The sequence below is a fragment of the Juglans regia genome, chromosome 7, assembly GCF_001411555.2.
Source record: "Juglans regia cultivar Chandler chromosome 7, Walnut 2.0, whole genome shotgun sequence".
NCBI lineage: Eukaryota > Viridiplantae > Streptophyta > Magnoliopsida > Fagales > Juglandaceae > Juglans > Juglans regia.
This window is the reverse complement of record NC_049907.1, coordinates 33070670-33090859: the sequence shown is the minus strand read 5'-3', so window position 1 is coordinate 33090859 and position 20190 is coordinate 33070670. Positions and strand designations below refer to the sequence as shown.

Genomic DNA, 20190 nt, shown 5'->3' with positions numbered 1-20190 from the left:
CACAATGAATAAATTCATCAGATTTCATAAACTAATTAAAATGAGACTAAAAAGAGTATTTAAACCAAAACCTAATTAAAATCTTAGCCAAAATAAAGCTCTTTCTTCCAACAATACCCTTGAATGAATAGTATCACGGCTACAGTAACTTATTGAAACCCTAATTCAACAAAATAAAACATATGTGGGCCAAGCATCCTCAAGCCCGATTATTCTAGACTAATTCTATAACTAATAAAATAAATCCGTTAAATAATTTAAACAAATTGAAAGCCTTCAATAATAATATGCCCAAACAATAACTCTAAGCTATGTCTTCCACAGCTTGTATCAAGTGGATCAAAACTGGTTCTTTTTCTTTAAAGCCCATCTTGTATGTTGGGCTCTTGCTATGTTCATATCAAGTGAATTGCACCAATCCTTGTATTGATTCCTTAATCTTTTTAGCTCTTGATCTTGTAATTGACCCATCTAGAACTTGCAAAGGATCTTTAAGACTAGGTCCATGTTGGTACCCATCAAGCTTCCTTCTCCTTACAAGGCCATACCATGGCTGTCATGCCACCTCATGGCCAACCTCAAATAGCACCTAGATGTAAAGTCAACCAAGCCCCACATCACCCCTCACCCACTTGGCCTGCAACAGTAGAAAACAACCCCACTTCCATCAGCTTTTCTCCTCCACTTTCACAAGCCAGCCTCCAATAATTTGGTCATTCCCTCACCCACCTAGACAGTCCCTTCCTTATGCCCCATGCCACTTATATTGCTTCCCACACTTAGCCACATTTCATTTGTTTTCCAAGAGAGCAAACTAGGAGACAAAGCTTGAGAGAAATCTAGGCATTTTTTGTGTTCCTCATTCCAAGCTTTGTAAGTTATTTTCTATGGCTCTAAACTCTTTTATTTTGTTTAATAATGAGTCTAGTATACTTGAGTTAGCATTGGTTAATTTTTCTTGGCAATTTGATTGGTGAAAATGGGTGTTGATGGAGGAAAGGTTCGGTGTTGATAGTTTTTGCGGTTTTTGATGAACTTTGAAAGTTTTGTGAGATTTTGGTGAAATGTTGGGTAGGCTTGCTATTATGAAGTTTTAACATGATTATATTTAAGTTATGATTGGATTCAAAGCATGTTAATTTTTTCACAAAAAGGTTTGCATGATTTTTGAAGAGATAGAAACCGATTGGCTCTAAAGGAACTTTGTTTGGTTTGGTTGTATTTTAGCTCTAGGATCTCGATTCAATGGCTTTGATTTTTATAAATGTTGTTCTTGAGCCTTTGATCTATGGATTTAGAATAAATATTTTAGGAGTTATGGTTTAGATCTTTGTTGGAATGGTGATGAACATGCAAGAGTTTGTTTTAAACTCAATCTAGAGGCCATCGGGTTGATACTTTGTTTTGATGAAATCTTTGCTGTGACATGCTAGTTTTAATTCTTAGATCAAGTTACAATTGGAATGTGAGGTATATGGTCATGTTATTTGAATATTTATAGCATGAAAATCAAGGATCTAGCCACTTTATTTCAAGTCCATAAGCATGCTTACTCGGTCTCATAGTTTTCATGCAAACCGATTGTCTAGGTTGTGTTTTGTAAATTTGGTTGATTATTCAAGCATTCTATCACCTAGGTTTGAATGATGGACATGTTCGTAGAGTTATTTATGCACTTTTGGAGTCCTTGGAGTTAATGAATGTATTAGACCAGCTTTATTTGATCTAATCTTGATGTTTTAGCATTTTCCTTGATATAGTGAGTTCAAGTATTCATGAAATGTGTGCTTTTGATGTCTTAGCATGATTTTAGAACTTATATGATTCTAAGGAGTTGCTAAATTTGGTTTAAGCATGTTAGTGTGTTAAATGGCCAAGTAGCAACAAAAAAGCATGATTTTAGCCTATACATGAGTCGGCCAAGTGTGTTTCTCATAGTTGGGATTAGTTTTAAATTTTTATAAGTTCATATTTGGATTTAGGATGAAATTTACATGAGAAATGTAAATTTTGGTAAGTTTTGGAGTTCGTTTGCAAAATCCTTAGTTTACAGGCAAATTTGTAATTTTCAACAAGTAGAAGGGTAACTTTGTAAATTTAGCCCTAAGTTAGTAAGTTTTATTTTTATGAGGTTTAAGTGAGATATCCTAACCTTAGAAAATATCTCATTTCAGCTTACATCTTTTTACGCTTCGCTTAATATTACGCTATTCTTCTGTAAGTTAGCTTCTAACCTACTATCGGTATTTTTATGTATGTACGATAGTAAGAGTTATATTGTTTATATTCATGTCACTTATGCTTATTGTAATTGTTATAATATACCACGTCATGTCATCAATTATCTATTACATATTTATCTGTTACACAAATGTCATGTCATATATTATTGTTACATGATTTATAGTTACACGTTTATCTATTACATAAATGCCCTGGCACTGTTACATGCCATGCATGCTATGTCATCTATTACATGCCACGCATGCCTTGTCATCTGTTACATGTTATATTCCCTTACATGCCATAAATACCATGTCATAACATTGAGTATGTCATGAAATGTTTCTAAGTCATGCATGAGTCATTTATTTTATCACGACCCCAAGTGCAGGACGGGGAGTTATCCTATTCGAGCTCCTCTATCTATTTTCAAGTGTTTAAATTGGATATAGAATCCCCTAAGTTAATGAAGTATAGTCAACATGCTTGGAATGGGACCTAAGTAACTGGTTTTTAGAGTGAAGTTACACCCAACATCGGTGGTGCCAAACTACACATTTAGTGGTTCAATTATCATGACGTACTCACAACTAGCGTAGATGTTTGTGGTGTGACGCGATACCAGCAGGAGCACATGGCCATTGGGGGAGTCGTGGAGCATCCGCAGTTTACATAAACAAATATGTATATGCTAACAAGGTCATGTTCATGTCAAGTCATGTCACGTTCAAGTCAAGTCATGTTATGTTCATGTATAGCAATGTTACTTTCAAGTCATGTCACGCATATTCAAGTCCATGTCATGATGCATACATGTCATTTACTATTATTCATGCCTATTTATGCTGTTGATAGTTTAGAAGTTTTACTTGTTGAGATTTGTAAAATGTCACTTGGTAGTCTCAACTACCATTCTCCCCAAAATGGTATATAATGTGTCAAGGGACTAGGGATCAGGACTCAACCAGCTGGAAGAGGTTAAGTAGGTCGTAGAAGACGCTGAAGGAGCTCATGGAGTTGGTGCTCCAACTTTTGGATTCCATTTTGGTGCTTACAGTCGATCTGCGTGAGCAGCTTGGTGTTTAGTTTAGTATTTGTATTTATGCATGTACTTATGGAGTGCAGTCTCCAATACATGTTTTGATGTAGACTTATTGTATAACTTTGGATATGTGAATATTTAAGAAGTCATGATTATGTTTTGGGATATATCATTCTTGTACTTGTGTATTGCTCAAAAAGAAGAGAAATTCTACTCTAAGGCCGGTTAACTCTCCAACACCACACACTAATGATGTGGCAAATCGGGTTTATTTTCAAAACTGTCTAGAGCTTCAATTACACGATCCCTCCTTTTGCTCTCCCCCTCCCCCTCTGCGAATCCATCTCCCCCCGTGACCTCTACGAATCTCCCCCCCTCCCCTCTGCAAATCCCTCTCCCCATGTCCCCTGCCGAAAGCTTCTTCTCCCCCTCCCCTGTGCGAATCCCTCTCCCCCCCTCCCCTGCCGAAAGCTTCTTCTCCCCCTTCCTCTGCGAATCCCTCTCCCCCCCTCACAAAATCAGATCGTAGTTCTCTCCCCCACAAAAATCCCTCCTACGCCGCCTTATGAGGACCCAAAAACACCCCTCAAAGCGTGCCCTAAGAGGACCCAAAAATCCCCCACGAAATCCCTCCCGCGCGCAAGTTCCCTCTCCCCCGTGGCGTTCGTCTGATCCATTCAAATCTGAGAGGTATCCTCACCAACCGAACCCTAGATCTTTATTATTGCTCATATTTTTGTGATTTCTGTGTTGGGTATAATTGAGAAATTCTACTATGATTTTTGCATTGTGATTTTTGTAGGTATAATTGATTTTATGATTTCTGAACTTGGTGTTTTTATGCTCGATGGGGGGATTATTTATGCTACGTGATCGATTTTAAGCAGTTCATATTACATATTGAGCAAGTATACATGCATTTCCACATGACCATGTTCTTGGCATGCATTTCTTGGGTATAATTGTTACTACTTCACCACCTCATAACTTCATGCATTTCCAATCATTTGATGCATTCCATTTGCATCCTACCATAAATGAACTTGCATACATATAATAGCTACTTGTCTTTTAATGCATGCAATTTATCTCCACTTGACCATGTTCTTGGCCTGGGAAGATGAGTGAACAAAAGCTAGGCTAGGCTTGCATGGAAACTAAGAGAACAGTTTGGAGTTTGGATTTATAAAGTTTGGATTTATAAAAGTAATTTTGGTAGAAGATGAACAGTTTGGAGTTTGGATTTATAAAAGTAATTTTGGTAGAAGATGAACAGTTTCGTTGTTTACTGATTCTTGATTCCTAACATTCCTAACATTGGTTGTTTACTTTGACAAAAAAATGTACTCACTGTTTCATTTAGATCACCTTTGTCATCTTTAACTTTTGAAATTCTCAAATTGTATGCAGGGAGAAGCAAGATGCCAATTGGTAGAGGAGAAATTTTGGACAAGAGAGAATAGATGTGCATGTATTTTTTTGTGTATATACTGGGTGTTATCAATTGTAATAATTTTTTATGTAATCTTGGGAAAAGTATAAGGCTAGTACAATGTAATCCAGTCCTTATTTTGACAACCATATTTTAGGTTGAACCGGACTCAAGTGTTAATCCTTTAAATTGATTCTCAAACTCATCCAAATGGCGCATGAATGCATTAACATGGTCATAACTTGGGGATACACGGGTCGCTAATTTTAGACATCGTTTCACCACAAGCTCATACCTCCGTGAGTCCGCATTGTGCCGCAAGTCATCGTAGCTACTTTTTACCACTGTGTATCTCCTCTTTAAGTCTTTCCTCCATCGATCTAAGATGTACTTATCTGGTAACGCATGAATCTTCTTCATCTGGCAAACGTTCAATGCATGTCTACAGAGAATCCCCCTCATCTCAAACAATGCACAAGTGCATTTCACATCACACTCCTCCTCGTTAAAGTAAACTGAGTACTTGACACTTTTGACGTTATCATCATTAGTCGTGATTTCATCCAAAATATTGAAGGTGGAAATGTAACCATCTTTGCTAATAAGTATGCAGTTACATAAAATCATCCCCCACACCTCTCTTTGGACCTCTTTAAATTTTGCATTCGTATACACTACTTGAAGCTGCTTCTCTATGCGGAATGGAGATGAACATGGGATGGTTTGGTTGGAGGAATTGAAATCAGCTGTCGTCTCGACCTCCACCTTCTTTCTCAGTGCATTGTCAAATTGATCAACAAATTCTTTCAAACTCGTACCAGAATGCACAAACCCATCGAAGAAAGCATTCATGCTTTCAGACCGTTGTGTAGTGCTCATACCCACCCAAAATACTCCCTTAAGGTAAGTTGGTACCCAAAATGGTCTCTCGTTGTACAACCCTTGCAGCCATGCATTATCACCAAGATTATACTTCTGAATAAGTTGCCCCCACTTCTCCTCAAAGTCTGCGCATGTTCTTGAATCATATAGTGCACTTTGGATAGAAGTCTTCAACCCTGCATTGAATTGGGAGTGAGATTCCAATTTCTCGGGTAGTTTTCACATTATATGCCATAGACAATATCTATGGCGAGTGTCTGGAAATACCAACGCAATAGCACTCTTCATTGCTTGGTCATGGTCTGTTATGATTGCTTTTGGAGCCCGACCATCCATGCACTCCAACCATACTCGAAACAATCACACAAAAGTACTTATGTCCTCGCTTGAAATCAAGTCAGCACCTAACAGTATAGACTGCCCATAATGATTTACACCAACAAAAGGAGCAAATGGCATACCATATCTATTTGTTAGATATGTCGTATCGAAGGTGGTAACATCTCCGAAATACTCATACGCTGCTTTACTATGTGCATTAGCCCAGAACACATTTATAATTCTCAACTCCTCATCCACATCGACCACGTAAATAAAACCATCATTCATCAACCTCATCCTCTTAAAATAATCAGTAAGTGCTTCACCACCTCCTTTACCCAACCTTAAGTGTCGGGTTTTGTCAATAAAATTCCGACAGTTTTTTTCTTGGAAATCAAGATTCTCGAATCCCCCCGCATCAACAACAAGTGCGCCAAAATTCTTGTTCATTCTAATACATACTCTGTCATTCAAGTCGAGCATCCTCTGACTATATTCAATCTCAACAGGTGGTCACCGCCCAAGTACCCTTCGCCAAGTGAGAATTTATCCCTGCCTTACAATCCGTCTTAATAGTTGGTCGCGGCCTCGAGATATTACCATGGCTCGGATGGTACTTGCCGCCTCGCGCACACCCAATTGTCAAATACTTCACACTCCCATTTGCCTCTCTCTTCATCCTTTGTATTATAACACCAAAACGTTGTTGTTTGGTTTGTAATAGGCCATAAGCTCATGATCAGTGGCAAACTCCATGCCGGGTTTGGGCTCATCCTCAACTCGATCATCAGCAAATGATACTTCATTTATCTCATCAATCTCTGCCTTTACGTCAAATGAAGTTTCTGAAAATATAAATGTGTAGTTTGGATAAGCATTTATATTATATGCAACTCAAAAGGATGTATACTGATCCGGTTAAAAGTGATGTACCTCCAAAATTCTTTTCAATTTTATATATAAATGGTGAAGTCTCCACATTACTTGCCGTCTTTTCAAAACTTCTAAATTCCTCTGAAATACTGGATGGAGGATATGGCATTGATAGAGGCTGTAATTAGACACGGTGTTAGAACGGTTCAAATGAACGGTTTAAATTGAAGAGCTATAAAGAAAGCTTCACCATCGTTTGTTGAACACAGCTCAACTCCTTCGCATTACTCGACGGAGGGTAGATGAACATTGATTGTAAATGTGGCATTGGTGAGGGCTATAATTAGATACGGTGTTAGAACGGTTCAAATACACGTAAGAAAACATTTAAAAAATTAGTAAGGAATTTACCTGGCTACCCCATGCGTATGTATATGAATTTGGATATGTATTTGGATGCATCATAAATGGCGGATAGTACATATTTTCTGGACCATAATATCCCTATAATACACAAATAAAAATACATTAACTAATTGGTAATATCAACACAATGACATTTATAAATGACCAATGTGTATCATACCTGAGTTGGTGGACTTGATGTAGAAGGCCTGGTGGCCTTTCATCTTCTTCTTTATCCATCACGCTATTTCAACTGAGTTCATAGAACAACAATCCAAGAAAAAAAAGCACTCAATTTTTAAAATATTTTTCTATAAAACTATCATATAATTTTTTTTTTCTTGCACTTTTTCTATAAAAACTATCATAGAAAGAATAAGCATGTCTAAATTATTCTTAATCATTCTAATAATTATTCTTAATAGAAGAAATCTGTTTATTTCTTGTTTAAAGAAATAATATAATAAAGTGTTGTCTTTATTGAAGGAATAAGGAAGGGTGTTTCAATAAACTAGAAATATTTTTGGGTCTAGGAAATCGGTTCTTTTCCTTTTTTTTTTTTTAGTCCAACGAAGAGTGTTTCCATCTACCTAACTCAAAAATTACTGCACCTTTCCACCCAAGACCAACTTTAATAAGGAAGAGTAAGAATTTCTGGGTTTAAGAAAAATTGGTTCTTTTCTTTATTTTTTAGTCCAACCAAGGGTTCTTTTCTTTTTTTTAGTTCAATCCATCTATCTAACCCAAAAATTATTGCACCTTTCCACCCAGGATGAAGTTTCGTCCCCTCCCAGGTGGTATGCCGAAAGCTTCTAACCTAGAAATAACCCAGCAATAACATAGCAATAATGAAAGTTCTATATTTTACTACTCTACTTAGAGAGAGAGAGAGAGAGAGAGAGAGAGGACTAAAAAGAGAGGACCTTTAGAGAAGAGTTTCACAACAGCTTACCAAATTTGCCGTTCTTTGGTTGATTAGAGGTGGGCGTACTGCAACACAGCGGGAGGGCATGAATTCGAATGGAGGAGAAGCAATATTCCGAACGGAGGAAACGTGGAGAATGAGGAAAACGTGGGGAGAGTTTCTGTCTAATGATGCATTTTGAAAAAAAAAAATAAAGCTAGCTCAACTGGTGTGTGGTATTGGTAACTTAAGTGGCTTTAGAGTAGAATTTCTCCAAAAAGAAAGTATCCACTGCGAATGTTGCATACTATTAGATGCATGCTAGGTGCACCGCAACTTTAACTATCATGAACGGGAGTATGTGACATTGTGTTGCATGTCCCAACACTTCAAGTTTCGTCAAATCCCAAGTAGAGTTTGGAGGTTTCACATTAATTGTCATGAACAGGGGAATGTAACTTTGTGTTGCATGTCCCGACGCTTCAATCTCTGTCAAATCCCAAGCAAAACTTGAGGGCATCACATTAACTGTCATGAACGGGAGTATATAACTTTGCGTCTCTTGTTCCAACGCTTCAATCTCCGTCAAATCCCAAGTGGAGTTTGGTAGCCGTCACACTTACTCCAAATATGACATCTTTGATAGAGCATGGGCCTTGGGTATGACACCTGCTACTCTCTGAGCACCTCCAAGTTATCTCGAATAGCACCCATCTCTACATCCAGTTTTTCTTCGCCCTCTGCTCGTCTTTGTACGATCAGCACATCCTTTGCTCACCTAGTATCGAACGAATCTTCCTTTGTCTCCCTATGTTGTCCTACATCTGCCAAGCTCCCTACAATGTGCTACTCGCCTTACTACTTGTCCAACTACGCGTTGTCCACCCAGCTGCCTCCTTGTCACTAGCATTTTTCTCATAGGAGGATATCACTTTCCTTAATTTAGCACCATCCTCAAAGGTAGTTACTAGTTCTAGTTTATTTTTCACTAGTTTAGCACCTGTCTTGTTGGCAGTGAATTTTGCATAAATGTATTCCAATCAAGGTATCTGTATTGATGTGGAAAGATGTTAATAATCTTCCCGGGCAACAACGAGGAATTCCTTGTGCCTCAAAATGTAATTATTGTATTTTACATGTTGAATCTCTTGGTCATTCTTTAGCACAAGGGAGATGGATGTTCAGGTCTGGCAATTTTTCTCAATGATGGTTAGTATTAGATATTCAGAAACCTTTTCTTGGTATAATAAGATTGTGTGATGGTCTTGAAGAGCCAAACAATCCCCTTTATCATGGTTGATTGCTGGTCTCTTGCCATCTTTCAGTAGTTGGTGTTTATGGATTTGTAGATTTAATGCAAGGATGCAAAATCAAAAGAATTTTGTTTCAACTCATTTGGAAGATTAAGGTCTCGTTCGGATAGTTAAAGTGTTTCATCTCATCTTTTATCTAATCATTACAATTTTTTCAAATTCTCACAAAAAATATAATAAACAATTTAACTTTTTCAAATCTCAAAATAATAATAATATTAAAAAAATAATATTCTAACTATATTTTATTCACTTTCAACTTTCATCTCAACTCACTATTTAAACGACACCTAGGTCATGCTTGCATGAAGGAATCAAAGATTTCTTGTAGTAAGCAGTGGAATAGTGCTGAAAGGGATTTAATACATAAAGCTTGGACAGTTATCTATGAAATAAAAGACTATCTTGTATTGCGTTGAGACAGGCTAGGCCGAAGTTTGGTAGATTCATGTTTGGTCGGTACATGGGTGTTACTCGCACCGGATTTATGAGCTTTGAAATATAGTCGGGGAAATCACGACACTATATTACAGGCAACATCCAAGAAATGCAAAAAAATTCGACACAGCTATTGACAAAGAAAACTTTATACATTATTGAGATGGATTTGCCACTCTCAGAAAATGTAGTCTGGCAACTGGAGAGGAACCCTTGCCACTTCAGCTTCAAATGGAGCACCTTTTGGGTCAGTTAATCTACAGGCGAAAGTTAAATTCAATACTCTCAAAATCAGTCACATTTTGCTCTCACAGTTATGCAGCAATGAAAAACTAAAATCTGATAAGATAACACGATATATAATAAGCTATATAGCATTAGTATGGCTGATAACTGAATGAAAAACTAAAATCTGATATCATAACACGATATAATAAGCTATTAGTATGGCTGATAACTGACAAGCTTCATAACCGTAATGATATACTTACAACTTTTTTACAACTACTTTACAACTCATTTATATAATCAACCATGCAATCAAGCCACTTCATTAAAAAAAAAAAACAATTTTACAAAACTACCCTCAATTTTACGTAAAGTTGTAAAATAGATGGAGACTGGAGAGTTGTAAGGGAATCATTTTCCTAGTGCAGGTATGCATCAGATTTGCAAGTATGTATAATAGGATCAGCCAACTAAAATCACCAACAGAAGAAATTGTTTTGATTTATTGCTTGTACCTTGATTTCAAACACAACATACTCCTAGCTTTCAGCAGGATCATAAACTTAACACTCTTACCCATTTCATACGCGAAACTCTAACCTAAACTTGACAGGATGATCATTTGCTTTAAACTCCTGATAAGGGCCCGTTAATACATACCCTCTGGGCACTTTATTCTGGTCAAGCAAACCCAAGCCACACACTACCGTCTGTCAGTTTGGATTTTTCAAAAAGAGTAATCTTAAAATGTGATTACATTCGTCCTTTTTTTAGCTCACGTAGTGTTTGCCTTGGGATAAGATCAGATCAAAATTAGTAAAACTTAAAATTGATAAAATCAGTAAGGGAGGAAAACTGATTATTCTACCAATCAAAGCACTAAAATCCAAACCAAACAGGCCACTAAATTATTAAATTAACAAGGCTTTTGGTACATGATGATAAAGAATCTATGATGATGGCACATGATTTTCTGTGGAGTGGATTTGGCAAGAATTCAAATTCCACCTAGTCAATTTGGGGAAGTATGCTCTCCAAGGAAAATGATAAACTTACAACTAGTTTACAACTCTATTTTGAAGGGAAGTAGTTGTGTAAAATTGAAATCATTTCTAATGAAGTGGCACAATTATATTTGTTGGTTGTAAAATGAGTTGTAAATGAATTATAGATATATCATTAGCTGCTCTCCATTATCTAGTCGTGAGTTAAGGGTTCAAAATTTGAGGATGTTCAACCGAGCACTTCTTAGGAAATGGTTGTGGCATTACCACCAAGTGAGGGATGCATTGTGGAGAGTGGTGATTGACTCGAAGAATGGTGGAGCACTAATATGGTAAAAGGGGGGAGTACAGAGAGGAGTTGTGGAAGAATATTAGAGGATGGGAGGGTCTTCCATCGACATAGCAGTTTTGTGGTGTGTGATGCTCCAAGATTAGATTTTGGCATGATATATGATGACGAGATAGGGCCCTAAAAGACGCTTTTCCAGCAGCGTACTAGATAGTTTTGATCGGGCCTCCTGCAGATAACTTTAATTCCAGCAGCGTACTAGATAGTGCATGAGCAGGAAGCCTTGGTGGCTGAGTTATTGAGAGTCTTAGAAGGTTCTCTATAATGGAATATCAATTTTCTCAGGGCAGCCCAAGATTGAAAAATTGGTGTATTCTCCTACTTCTTCGGGAGCCGGGGATGGAGAAAGCAATAAGATGTTTTGGATCCCTTCCAGAAAAGGGAAATTCTCTGTCCGCTCATTATCACCATAACCCTTTTCCTTGGAGGAGTAAGGCCTTGTTTGGGTAAGGAGATATTTTCAAAACTTCTCAAAAATTCTCATAATTTCCTTCACAAACATCACCCAAACACTAAACACTTTTCAATTTCAATTCTTCAACTTTTTCATCTAATCATTATCCAAACACAAAACCAAATAAAACTTTCCCAAACTTCCAAACAAAACACAAAAAACAATACAACTTTTTCAAATTTCAAAAGAAAAATAATATTAAAAATTATATTCATACTATTTTTTAATATAAGTTTTAAAAATTGACTCTTTTTTCAACTTGTTCTCTCTCCTTTCCCAAAATCCAACAAAACATCTTAATTCAAACCATTTTACTACATTCACAAATCATTTCACTACTATTCACAGAATTTCGAGATATTCTAAGTGTCCAGATGAGCCTTAAGGCTCCTCTTAAGCCCGCTCTCTTCGTTTGGACAACTTATTTTGGAAAGATTTTGACCATGGACAACCTAAAGAAAAAATAGATCATAGTAATTGACTAGAGTTGCATGCGTAGCAGAAGTGGAGAGACAATTGTTCATTTGCTTCTTTCGCTATGACATGGCTAGGGCCCTATGGGATGATATCTTCAATAAAGTGGGGCTAGCATGGGTTATGCCTGGAGGGTGGTCGATCTCCTTGCTAGCTGGAGAGGTCTATAAGGCATCCCGCAAATTGTGGCAATATGGAAGATGATCCCCATATGTTTAGTGTTGTGCATTTGAAGGGAAAGGAACGATCAGAACTTTGAAGACAGGGAACACTTAATGGATAAATCAAGACACTTCTTCAATAGATTAATGTCACGTGAGTTGCTAGACTTCAACAGACTCTGCTTTCATGATTTTTTTTACAAGTAAAAAGATATTTTATCAATAGGCATAGCCCAAGTACATAAAAAGTGTGCAAGAGAATACACCTAATTAGGAACTAGAAGACAGCTTTCATGATTTTCTTGTATCTATTTCTAGTTCTAGACAAGATGTCTTCTCTTGTATAAAGTCTTGTGTAGTTGGGAAACGCCTATTTTCACTTTTATTGATAAAATTTATTTCACCTATAAATACAATCATATTTTAACATGAAACTTCCATAATTGTAAAAAAACAAAATCTCAAAAGGAATTAATAAACATTACAAGAATGTGCATTATAGCCTTTAGAACATCGTTGGTTGAATTGTTAGCATTTTCAGATACGGAATATAGGATTATCTACTGTAAGGAAATATAAACAAACAAAAAGAACTCTTTCGTTAGTGAAGTGAGCCCAAGAAGCCTGTTCATAACTTATTTGCTTATTACAATACAGGCAATAGAAAGCACTTTTTTTTTATTAAGTCACAGGTGATAGAAAGTGTGAAGTTAATATAATAAGAGCAGCTCCTTTAAATTATGTCACATTAACATTAGAGATCAGCATGCTGATTTCACTTTTTACCGAGGATAAATTAGAGAGTTTTTAAAACATTTGTCTGGGGAAAAGGAAATGAGTGTAATCACCTACTTAGGTCCCTATTAGACAGAAAATGACTGCTGCCATTATATTTCTACCGAACATCACATTTTGGGTTTAGTGTGACACACAAGTGCAATTCCATAACCAAAGAAAATACCAAAGCCTCCCATGATTCTTTCATCTACAGCAGGTACATTCGTGGTAGTGCACTTACCACTTGCATATGGGACTCATGCTTCAAAAAGTATCTTGACATAAAATTAAAGAAAACTTCAACTTCATGGGTTTATATGGGGTACCTGCCAGGGACAAATGTGAAAGAGCCCTCTATGGAACCCAAAGAAGTCGGTAGAGATGCACAACTCTCATAAACAAATTCTTTCGCACCTGGAAGCAAAAGTGGAAACTGCAAACATATAAAACAATAATGAGATTTCAAGCACTTCTCAGCAAGTTACCCCAACTTTGTGCATAGTTTACTTCTTGAATCAAATAAATCTTTTTTTCATATTTAAGTATGAAAAATAAATCAAATAAAATAGCAATAGACCTAGAGATTTCAAGAGAATCAAGAAGCTGAGATCACTATTTTCAATGGGTAAGAAGTGAATCTTTCATGTCATAACAATTAGTCCTTTTCCTGGTTTGCTTCATATCAGCACTGTTAATCTGGCCTTGCTGAGCTGGGCTGAGGTCTCCCTGATCTCAGCTTCCCAGCCGGATTTCTGCTCCATCTTCCACATGAATTCAGCTTCAGATATTAGATGAGAGGGTTAATCATGAAAGTGACGGTGCTCACAAAAAAATTTACTTTGATCCCAAGCCAGAAAATAAGATGTTATTTTGGTCAGGTAGGGCCATTAGAGCAAGAGGAGCATTGAGCTTTCTCATTCTCATCCAAGTACTCTTATGGTCATCCATCAAGCAATTTTCATGGGTTTCAGCATGCCATCCGCATTATAGTTGTCTGTCACCTTCATCACGAGCTTAAATAAATTTATTGCTGATTTTAACCTTCATCACTTCAAAGAAAAAAAAGAGAGATATTTATACTACACGTCAGTGCATTTCATGCACATTGGAGCTCAAAAGTTTGTCTCAACTAAGTTCATCAGGGAAAAAAGTGAAAAAAATATAAACTATGATTCCAGGTATATTTTTTAAAGAAAGCATTATATTGTCCCTTCAAAGCAAGCTTACACTAAAAAAGAGGGAAAATTATACAAGATAACCAATTGTATGAAATTCTACCTTTCCTATTACTGCTTCAGCATTAACATCAGATACTATATGGTCATTAGCACAGATGATCCAGTGCCTCCGATGCAGTTGACATGAACTAAAGGGTACTCCATGAATGATGCATCCTTCGGGCAGAAGAGACATGCGGATTGAATAAGAAAATGCATAATTCTGATGATCAATTTGAAGATCATCAATTTGAAGATCAGTTAACTCCGGAATAAACACAGCAGATGCACGAACCTTAAGAAAATAATCATTGTTATTAGTTTCCATGAAACGAGAAGCGAACAGCAGTTGTGGTGGTAATGCAACTAGCAACAGCAATTACACCATAACAGCTACAATAACAAGAAGAATGAAAAAGACCAAAGATAAAGTCTAGAGGAGCCCTTTGATCTTTATATCAATCCCGGACTCTATCTTATAACTGTTATTATATTCTACCAAAGCCAATAAATATTCTTCTTACGAGGATGCTTTAAAAATGACTTGATTATGACAATAAAAATATTAGAAGAAAGAGAAAAGGCACTATCATGTACAATAAGCACAGCAAGTTGCAAAAGTTAATAGTCTAGCATAATCGGTATAATGAAATGCAATAGAAATCCCACCCTATTAGTACAAAAAGCAATTCACACACGAAAATAGTTCCAGAAACTATTAGCAACTTCACTAAGTGTATAAGCGTACATCCATATCCAAGGCAGTCCAACTGAGCATCTGGGATTAGGAATTCTGCTCAATTTGGAAAAAACTAAAGACCATTCATGCAAATTAAATGTCCTAAATGTTATAGGAATTTTCTCAAAAGGTTCAACGAATGGATAGCTGTAAGAGTGCATATCATTATCCTACTTAATAACATTTTTTCATTTTTTTTTTTTTAAGAAGATAGCATTTTGACCTGTTAGGAACAATTTTTGCCCCTTCAAGGCACATGGTGAAGCATAAGTTTTAAGAGAAATTACAGACAAATTTTTTTCTTTTATTGGCATCGGGTGTCCGGGAACAAAGTCCTGACTAATCCCAGGAGTGCACAGACCCTCGGCAAGGAGTTTTCCGCAAGTGCATCTTTGGTAATTCAAGGGAAAAATCCCCCAGCTCAATGGCACTTAGAGATTGTTTGCACCCAAGGGGATTTAAACCTTAGACCTGGGGGGAGCATACCTCCAAGTCCAAGGCCTTTACCACTTGAGCCAACCCCAATGGGTTACAAAAAAAATTAAACCAGTGCTGATGGATAGAGTCCCATAACAAGCGATGAAAAATTATATAATGTAACACATATCAAGGTGAACATTCTCTTTCAACGACAACTTGCAGATAGCTCAGATTCAACTTGCCTCAAAATTTACTTCCAGGCAACAAAACACCAATGATTTAAGGAAAATTGAAAAAAGTAATAATAATCTAAGCCCTATCATGCCACTTGATCATATAGAATAGATAGTATACTTGAACCAATTCCCTGGTGCAACCTTGAGAACATGATTCTCCATGCAAGGGCCAATATAACAAAGTAAAATGTGCAGGATGCATCAAGCTCCACACTTAGGCCCTGTTTGGTTTCACAAATGGTCTCAACCCATTTCATCCCATCTCATCTCATCTCAACATCCAAACACTATTCAAACACAAACACTTTTCAATTTCAAATTTTCAACTTTTTAACGTTTTTATCTAATCATTACAACTTTCTCAAACTTCCAAACAAAACACAAAAAACAATTCAACTTTTTCAAATCCCAAAAAAAATTATATTAAAAAATTATAATCTAACAATATTTTAACTTTATAATATTTTTATTCAACATTTTCTCTCTCATTTCCCAAAACCCTATAAAACATCTTAACTCAAAACTATTTCACTACCATTCACAAACTATCTCACTACTATTCACATATTTCTCATATCATTTGTGTAACCAAACGAAGCCTTACTGTTCTTCTTACTATGCCAAAAAAGCATAAAAAGTTTAAATATGCAATTTCTACATTTTAACATACTTTAACCCCATTGGTTACAGCAGTGGAACAGAATGGAGGTTCCTCTGGAAACAAACTGATGCTTCTGATACCACCCTCTTCATGGAGTTTAATGACACCATTTTCTAAGCGACGACCATGTTCTTCTAACCATAACAGCATAGCATCCTGCTGTTGATCATCATTGAAATCGTGCACAGAATTTATCAGTGCATTTGGCACGCATGGAAGCATTTCTCCATCAATTGGAAGATTTTTAGTACCGACATGGAGTTGACCGGTGGTACAGTTGAGGAAAAAGAACTTTTCAACATATGTGGAAGAAGCAGCCACAACAATATACTTTGATCTGCTGGAGAAACTTGGGTGATGCAAAATGACCTTTGTATTGGAAATCACCTCATTTAAAGGTAACAAATACACATTTATAATGTGGTGATAAAAAGAATAGCCACCTATGAGGCCCAATAAACTTCCATGTGCACTTACTATAGATTTGGAAGTAAATTCTTGGCCATCACAAAAACGATAAAGGATCCTAGTGGGAAGAGGCAATTTCACTTTCAAGATCCTCTCAAACTCCTGAATATCAGCTTCTGATACACCCGTGCGAAGTGTAGCCTTAGCCTCTGGAAAATTAATGTCTAACCAGTTGTTAAGTCTCCCCCAACATCTTTTAACTCGTATGACCAGCAGCCAAGGATACATACTGAAAGCTTCCCGCCATATTTGATAAGACGCCTGGAGAGAGAGGGAAGAGTAGGTCAGTCAAGAAAAGAGTCACTTGAAATGACCTCACGATATAACACAACCTAATAGAGCATTAAAACTAACTTCATAGATCTGCAGCTAGATTGTTTGTTCTTACAAACGTAAGCAATATCTGCAATTCAACTTCAAAATGAAGAGTTGACTGCACATACAAAAGCAATAGTATGCATCTCAGAAATGGCACTGATCAGTACTGTAGAAACTGTACTCCAACAGAGGTGTCACTCTTAAAGTTGGAGAGCAGGCAACCCGCGTCTAACATAAGCTATTTCTTTTGGAAGGTACTAAAAAGTCTTCGAAGTACTTCAAAACATATGACCACCAGAAATTGACTTTGCTAATGGGGTGGTCTACTAACATACCTGTTTATCTCAAGACAAGGAGTAAAAAATGTATGAGTAAACAACGTCTAGCATTGACCCCTCAGAACTTGACTCAGGCTGTCATGTCAAAGAATTTTTCCATACATAAATTTCGGCAAGAAGTTTCTCAGACTGAAAAGAAAGGCACCCCACTCAATTCAACCAACCCACGTACCTCTCGTTGAGTGAAAAAAGAAAAGCCAAACCAAGACCCCACTACATGAAAAATGAAACCAAACAGTTTTACTCTCAACTGAGTACTCAATAAAATCATAAGTGGAAATTCAAAACCATGTTCCGAACCTCAAAAATCCTTCTAACATAGATACACTGACAAACGCCTCATCTTTTTTCGGCTGCTGAAATTGGACCAAGAATTCACTTTTCCATAATTCACTAGCCATCGAAGAAACATAAAATGCAATCAACGATTCAAATTTCGCCAAGATTCCAACCTTTCACTTCCTTCCTTCAAACACCGCAATTAAGAAATATGTGTATATATATATATAGTAAGTATGAAATATGATTTAAAATAAAAGAAATGGAACTAGAATTGGAATTGACACAAGCATAAAAGAAGAGAAACTAGCTAGAAATGAGTGAGGGGGGTGGTATAAGGGAGAAAGAGAACCTTGAAAGAAGGGGTAGGGTTTCCGAGAGGGTCAATAGGCTGATTGAGATCAAGATCTTGGGAGCAGAACTTGAACCAAAGGGAATCCTCCGAGGCAAAAGACCTCAGCTTCTTGCTGACGCAAGCCGTTACGGCAGTGTATTTGGCACCTAACTTCGACAGGATAATGTGCAAGGCCAGGTCTCCCACTGCCTCCAAATCCATCTGTCTCTCCCTCTCTCTCTCTCCTACAAAACTCAAGTCTCTCTATTTGTCGCTCGTTTTGGTAAGAGAATAGATTGCTACCGACTGCTATTGCTAGGAACACCGAATATACCTTGGTCGTTATCCGGAGGAAGGCCGAGCCGAGCCGAGCCGAGCCGAGCCGAGCCGAGCCTAGCCTAGCCTAGCCTAGCCTCCCAGCTTGAGCTAGCCGAATCGAGTCGACTTGCTCAATGATTCGAATCAATACCAGAGCTGCGGCCATTCCGAGCTGCGGCCGTACACTTATTACGGGTTGTGAAATTCACAAAAAAGATCTCGCCCTATTCCGAGATGTGTTCACACACAAAAGATGCGTTATACATACAATGTGTGAAAGATAAACGGTCGGTTCGGTTATATAGAGAAGAGACGACGAAAAATATATGATTAATAATAAAATAATTTATAAATAATAATAGAAATGATTTGAATTAATATTTGGACGGTGCTACGTCCATTTCTCTTAATTCTTGTTGGGAGCTACTCGTTAAAAATAATTGGTCTTTTTTTTGTTGTTTTCTATACATATATTTTTTAACACTTTTAAATATTTTTAAAAAAAATTAAAATATTATTAAAAAATATTTTCTTAATTATTAAGTAAAAAATAAAATAAAAAATTTCAGCAGATCATCGAGCGATAAGAACCAGTGGTGAGAGTATCATTTTCCTTAAGATTTTTACAAGATTTTAGAAAATATGATATAAAAAGTTGAATAAAAAACTTATAAAGTTAAAAGAGAATTAGAATATAATTTTTTAATAAAGTTAAATCAAGCCAGATTTGGTTTCACAAACTTTTCAAATTATCTTATCTCATCTCATCTCAACATTCAAATATCATTTTTCAATTTTAACTTTTTAAGTTTTTAAATTTTTCATTAAATCATTACATAATCATTACAATTTTTTCAAACTTCCAAACAAAATACAAAAAAAAATAATTCAACATTTTCAAATCTCAAAACAAAATTTATATTAAAAAATTATATTTTAACCCTCTTTTACTTTATAATTTTTTTATTCAAATTTTTCTTTCTCCTTTCTTAAAACTCCATAAAAATATTAATTCAAATCATTTCACTATTATTCATAAGTTATCTCACTACTATTCACAGATTTATCCTCTCATCTCATCTGTATAACCAAACAAGTCTGAAGGGGTCGCACACAAATTCATCCTACTCACTCTTGCCCGAGTTTTATGAAAGAAAAATTATATCCGTAAACTGGTGTGATAAAACATTTAGCTTGTTTGGGAAGTGATATGATAACATCTCATAACTTCTCATCTCAAAGCTTATCATAATTTTCTTTCCAAATGTTATTCAAATACAAATATTTTTCAATTGTAGTTTTTCAACTTTTTTCATATAATCGTTACTTAATCATTATAAATTTTTCAAACTTCTAAACAAAACACAAAACATAATACAAATTTTTAAATTTCAAAACAAAAATTATATTAAAAAATTATATTCTAAAAATATTTTACTTTATAATATTTTTATTTAATTTTTCCTCTCTACTTTTTCAAAACCCAATAAAACATATTAATTCAAATCATTTCACTACTATTCATAGACTGTTTCATTACTATCGGCAAATTTCTCATCTCATTTTATTACCCAAACATACA

At 36.2% G+C, this 20190-nt stretch overlaps 2 protein-coding genes across 2 annotated transcripts; both read right to left on the bottom strand.

The window, feature by feature from the left end:
* Nucleotides 1-4850: 4850 nt before the first annotated feature.
* LOC108985073 (protein FAR1-RELATED SEQUENCE 5-like) lies at nucleotides 4851-6350 on the bottom strand. The gene is made up of 2 exons (XM_018957227.2): nucleotides 5954-6350; nucleotides 4851-5755 (listed from the first exon to the last, which is right to left on the bottom strand). The coding sequence occupies exons 1-2, from the start codon at nucleotides 6348-6350 to the stop codon at nucleotides 4851-4853; spliced, it is 1302 nt and encodes a 433-aa protein (XP_018812772.2).
* A 3431-nt stretch (nucleotides 6351-9781) lies between these two features.
* Nucleotides 9782-18879, bottom strand: LOC108985081 (F-box protein SKIP16-like). Its single transcript, XM_018957241.2, has 5 exons — nucleotides 18309-18879; nucleotides 16563-17282; nucleotides 14559-14792; nucleotides 13607-13713; nucleotides 9782-10090 (listed from the first exon to the last, which is right to left on the bottom strand). Exons 1-5 carry the CDS (start codon nucleotides 18510-18512, stop codon nucleotides 10012-10014), a joined length of 1344 nt encoding a protein of 447 aa, XP_018812786.2. The 5' UTR covers nucleotides 18513-18879; the 3' UTR covers nucleotides 9782-10011.
* Nucleotides 18880-20190: the final 1311 nt, after the last annotated feature.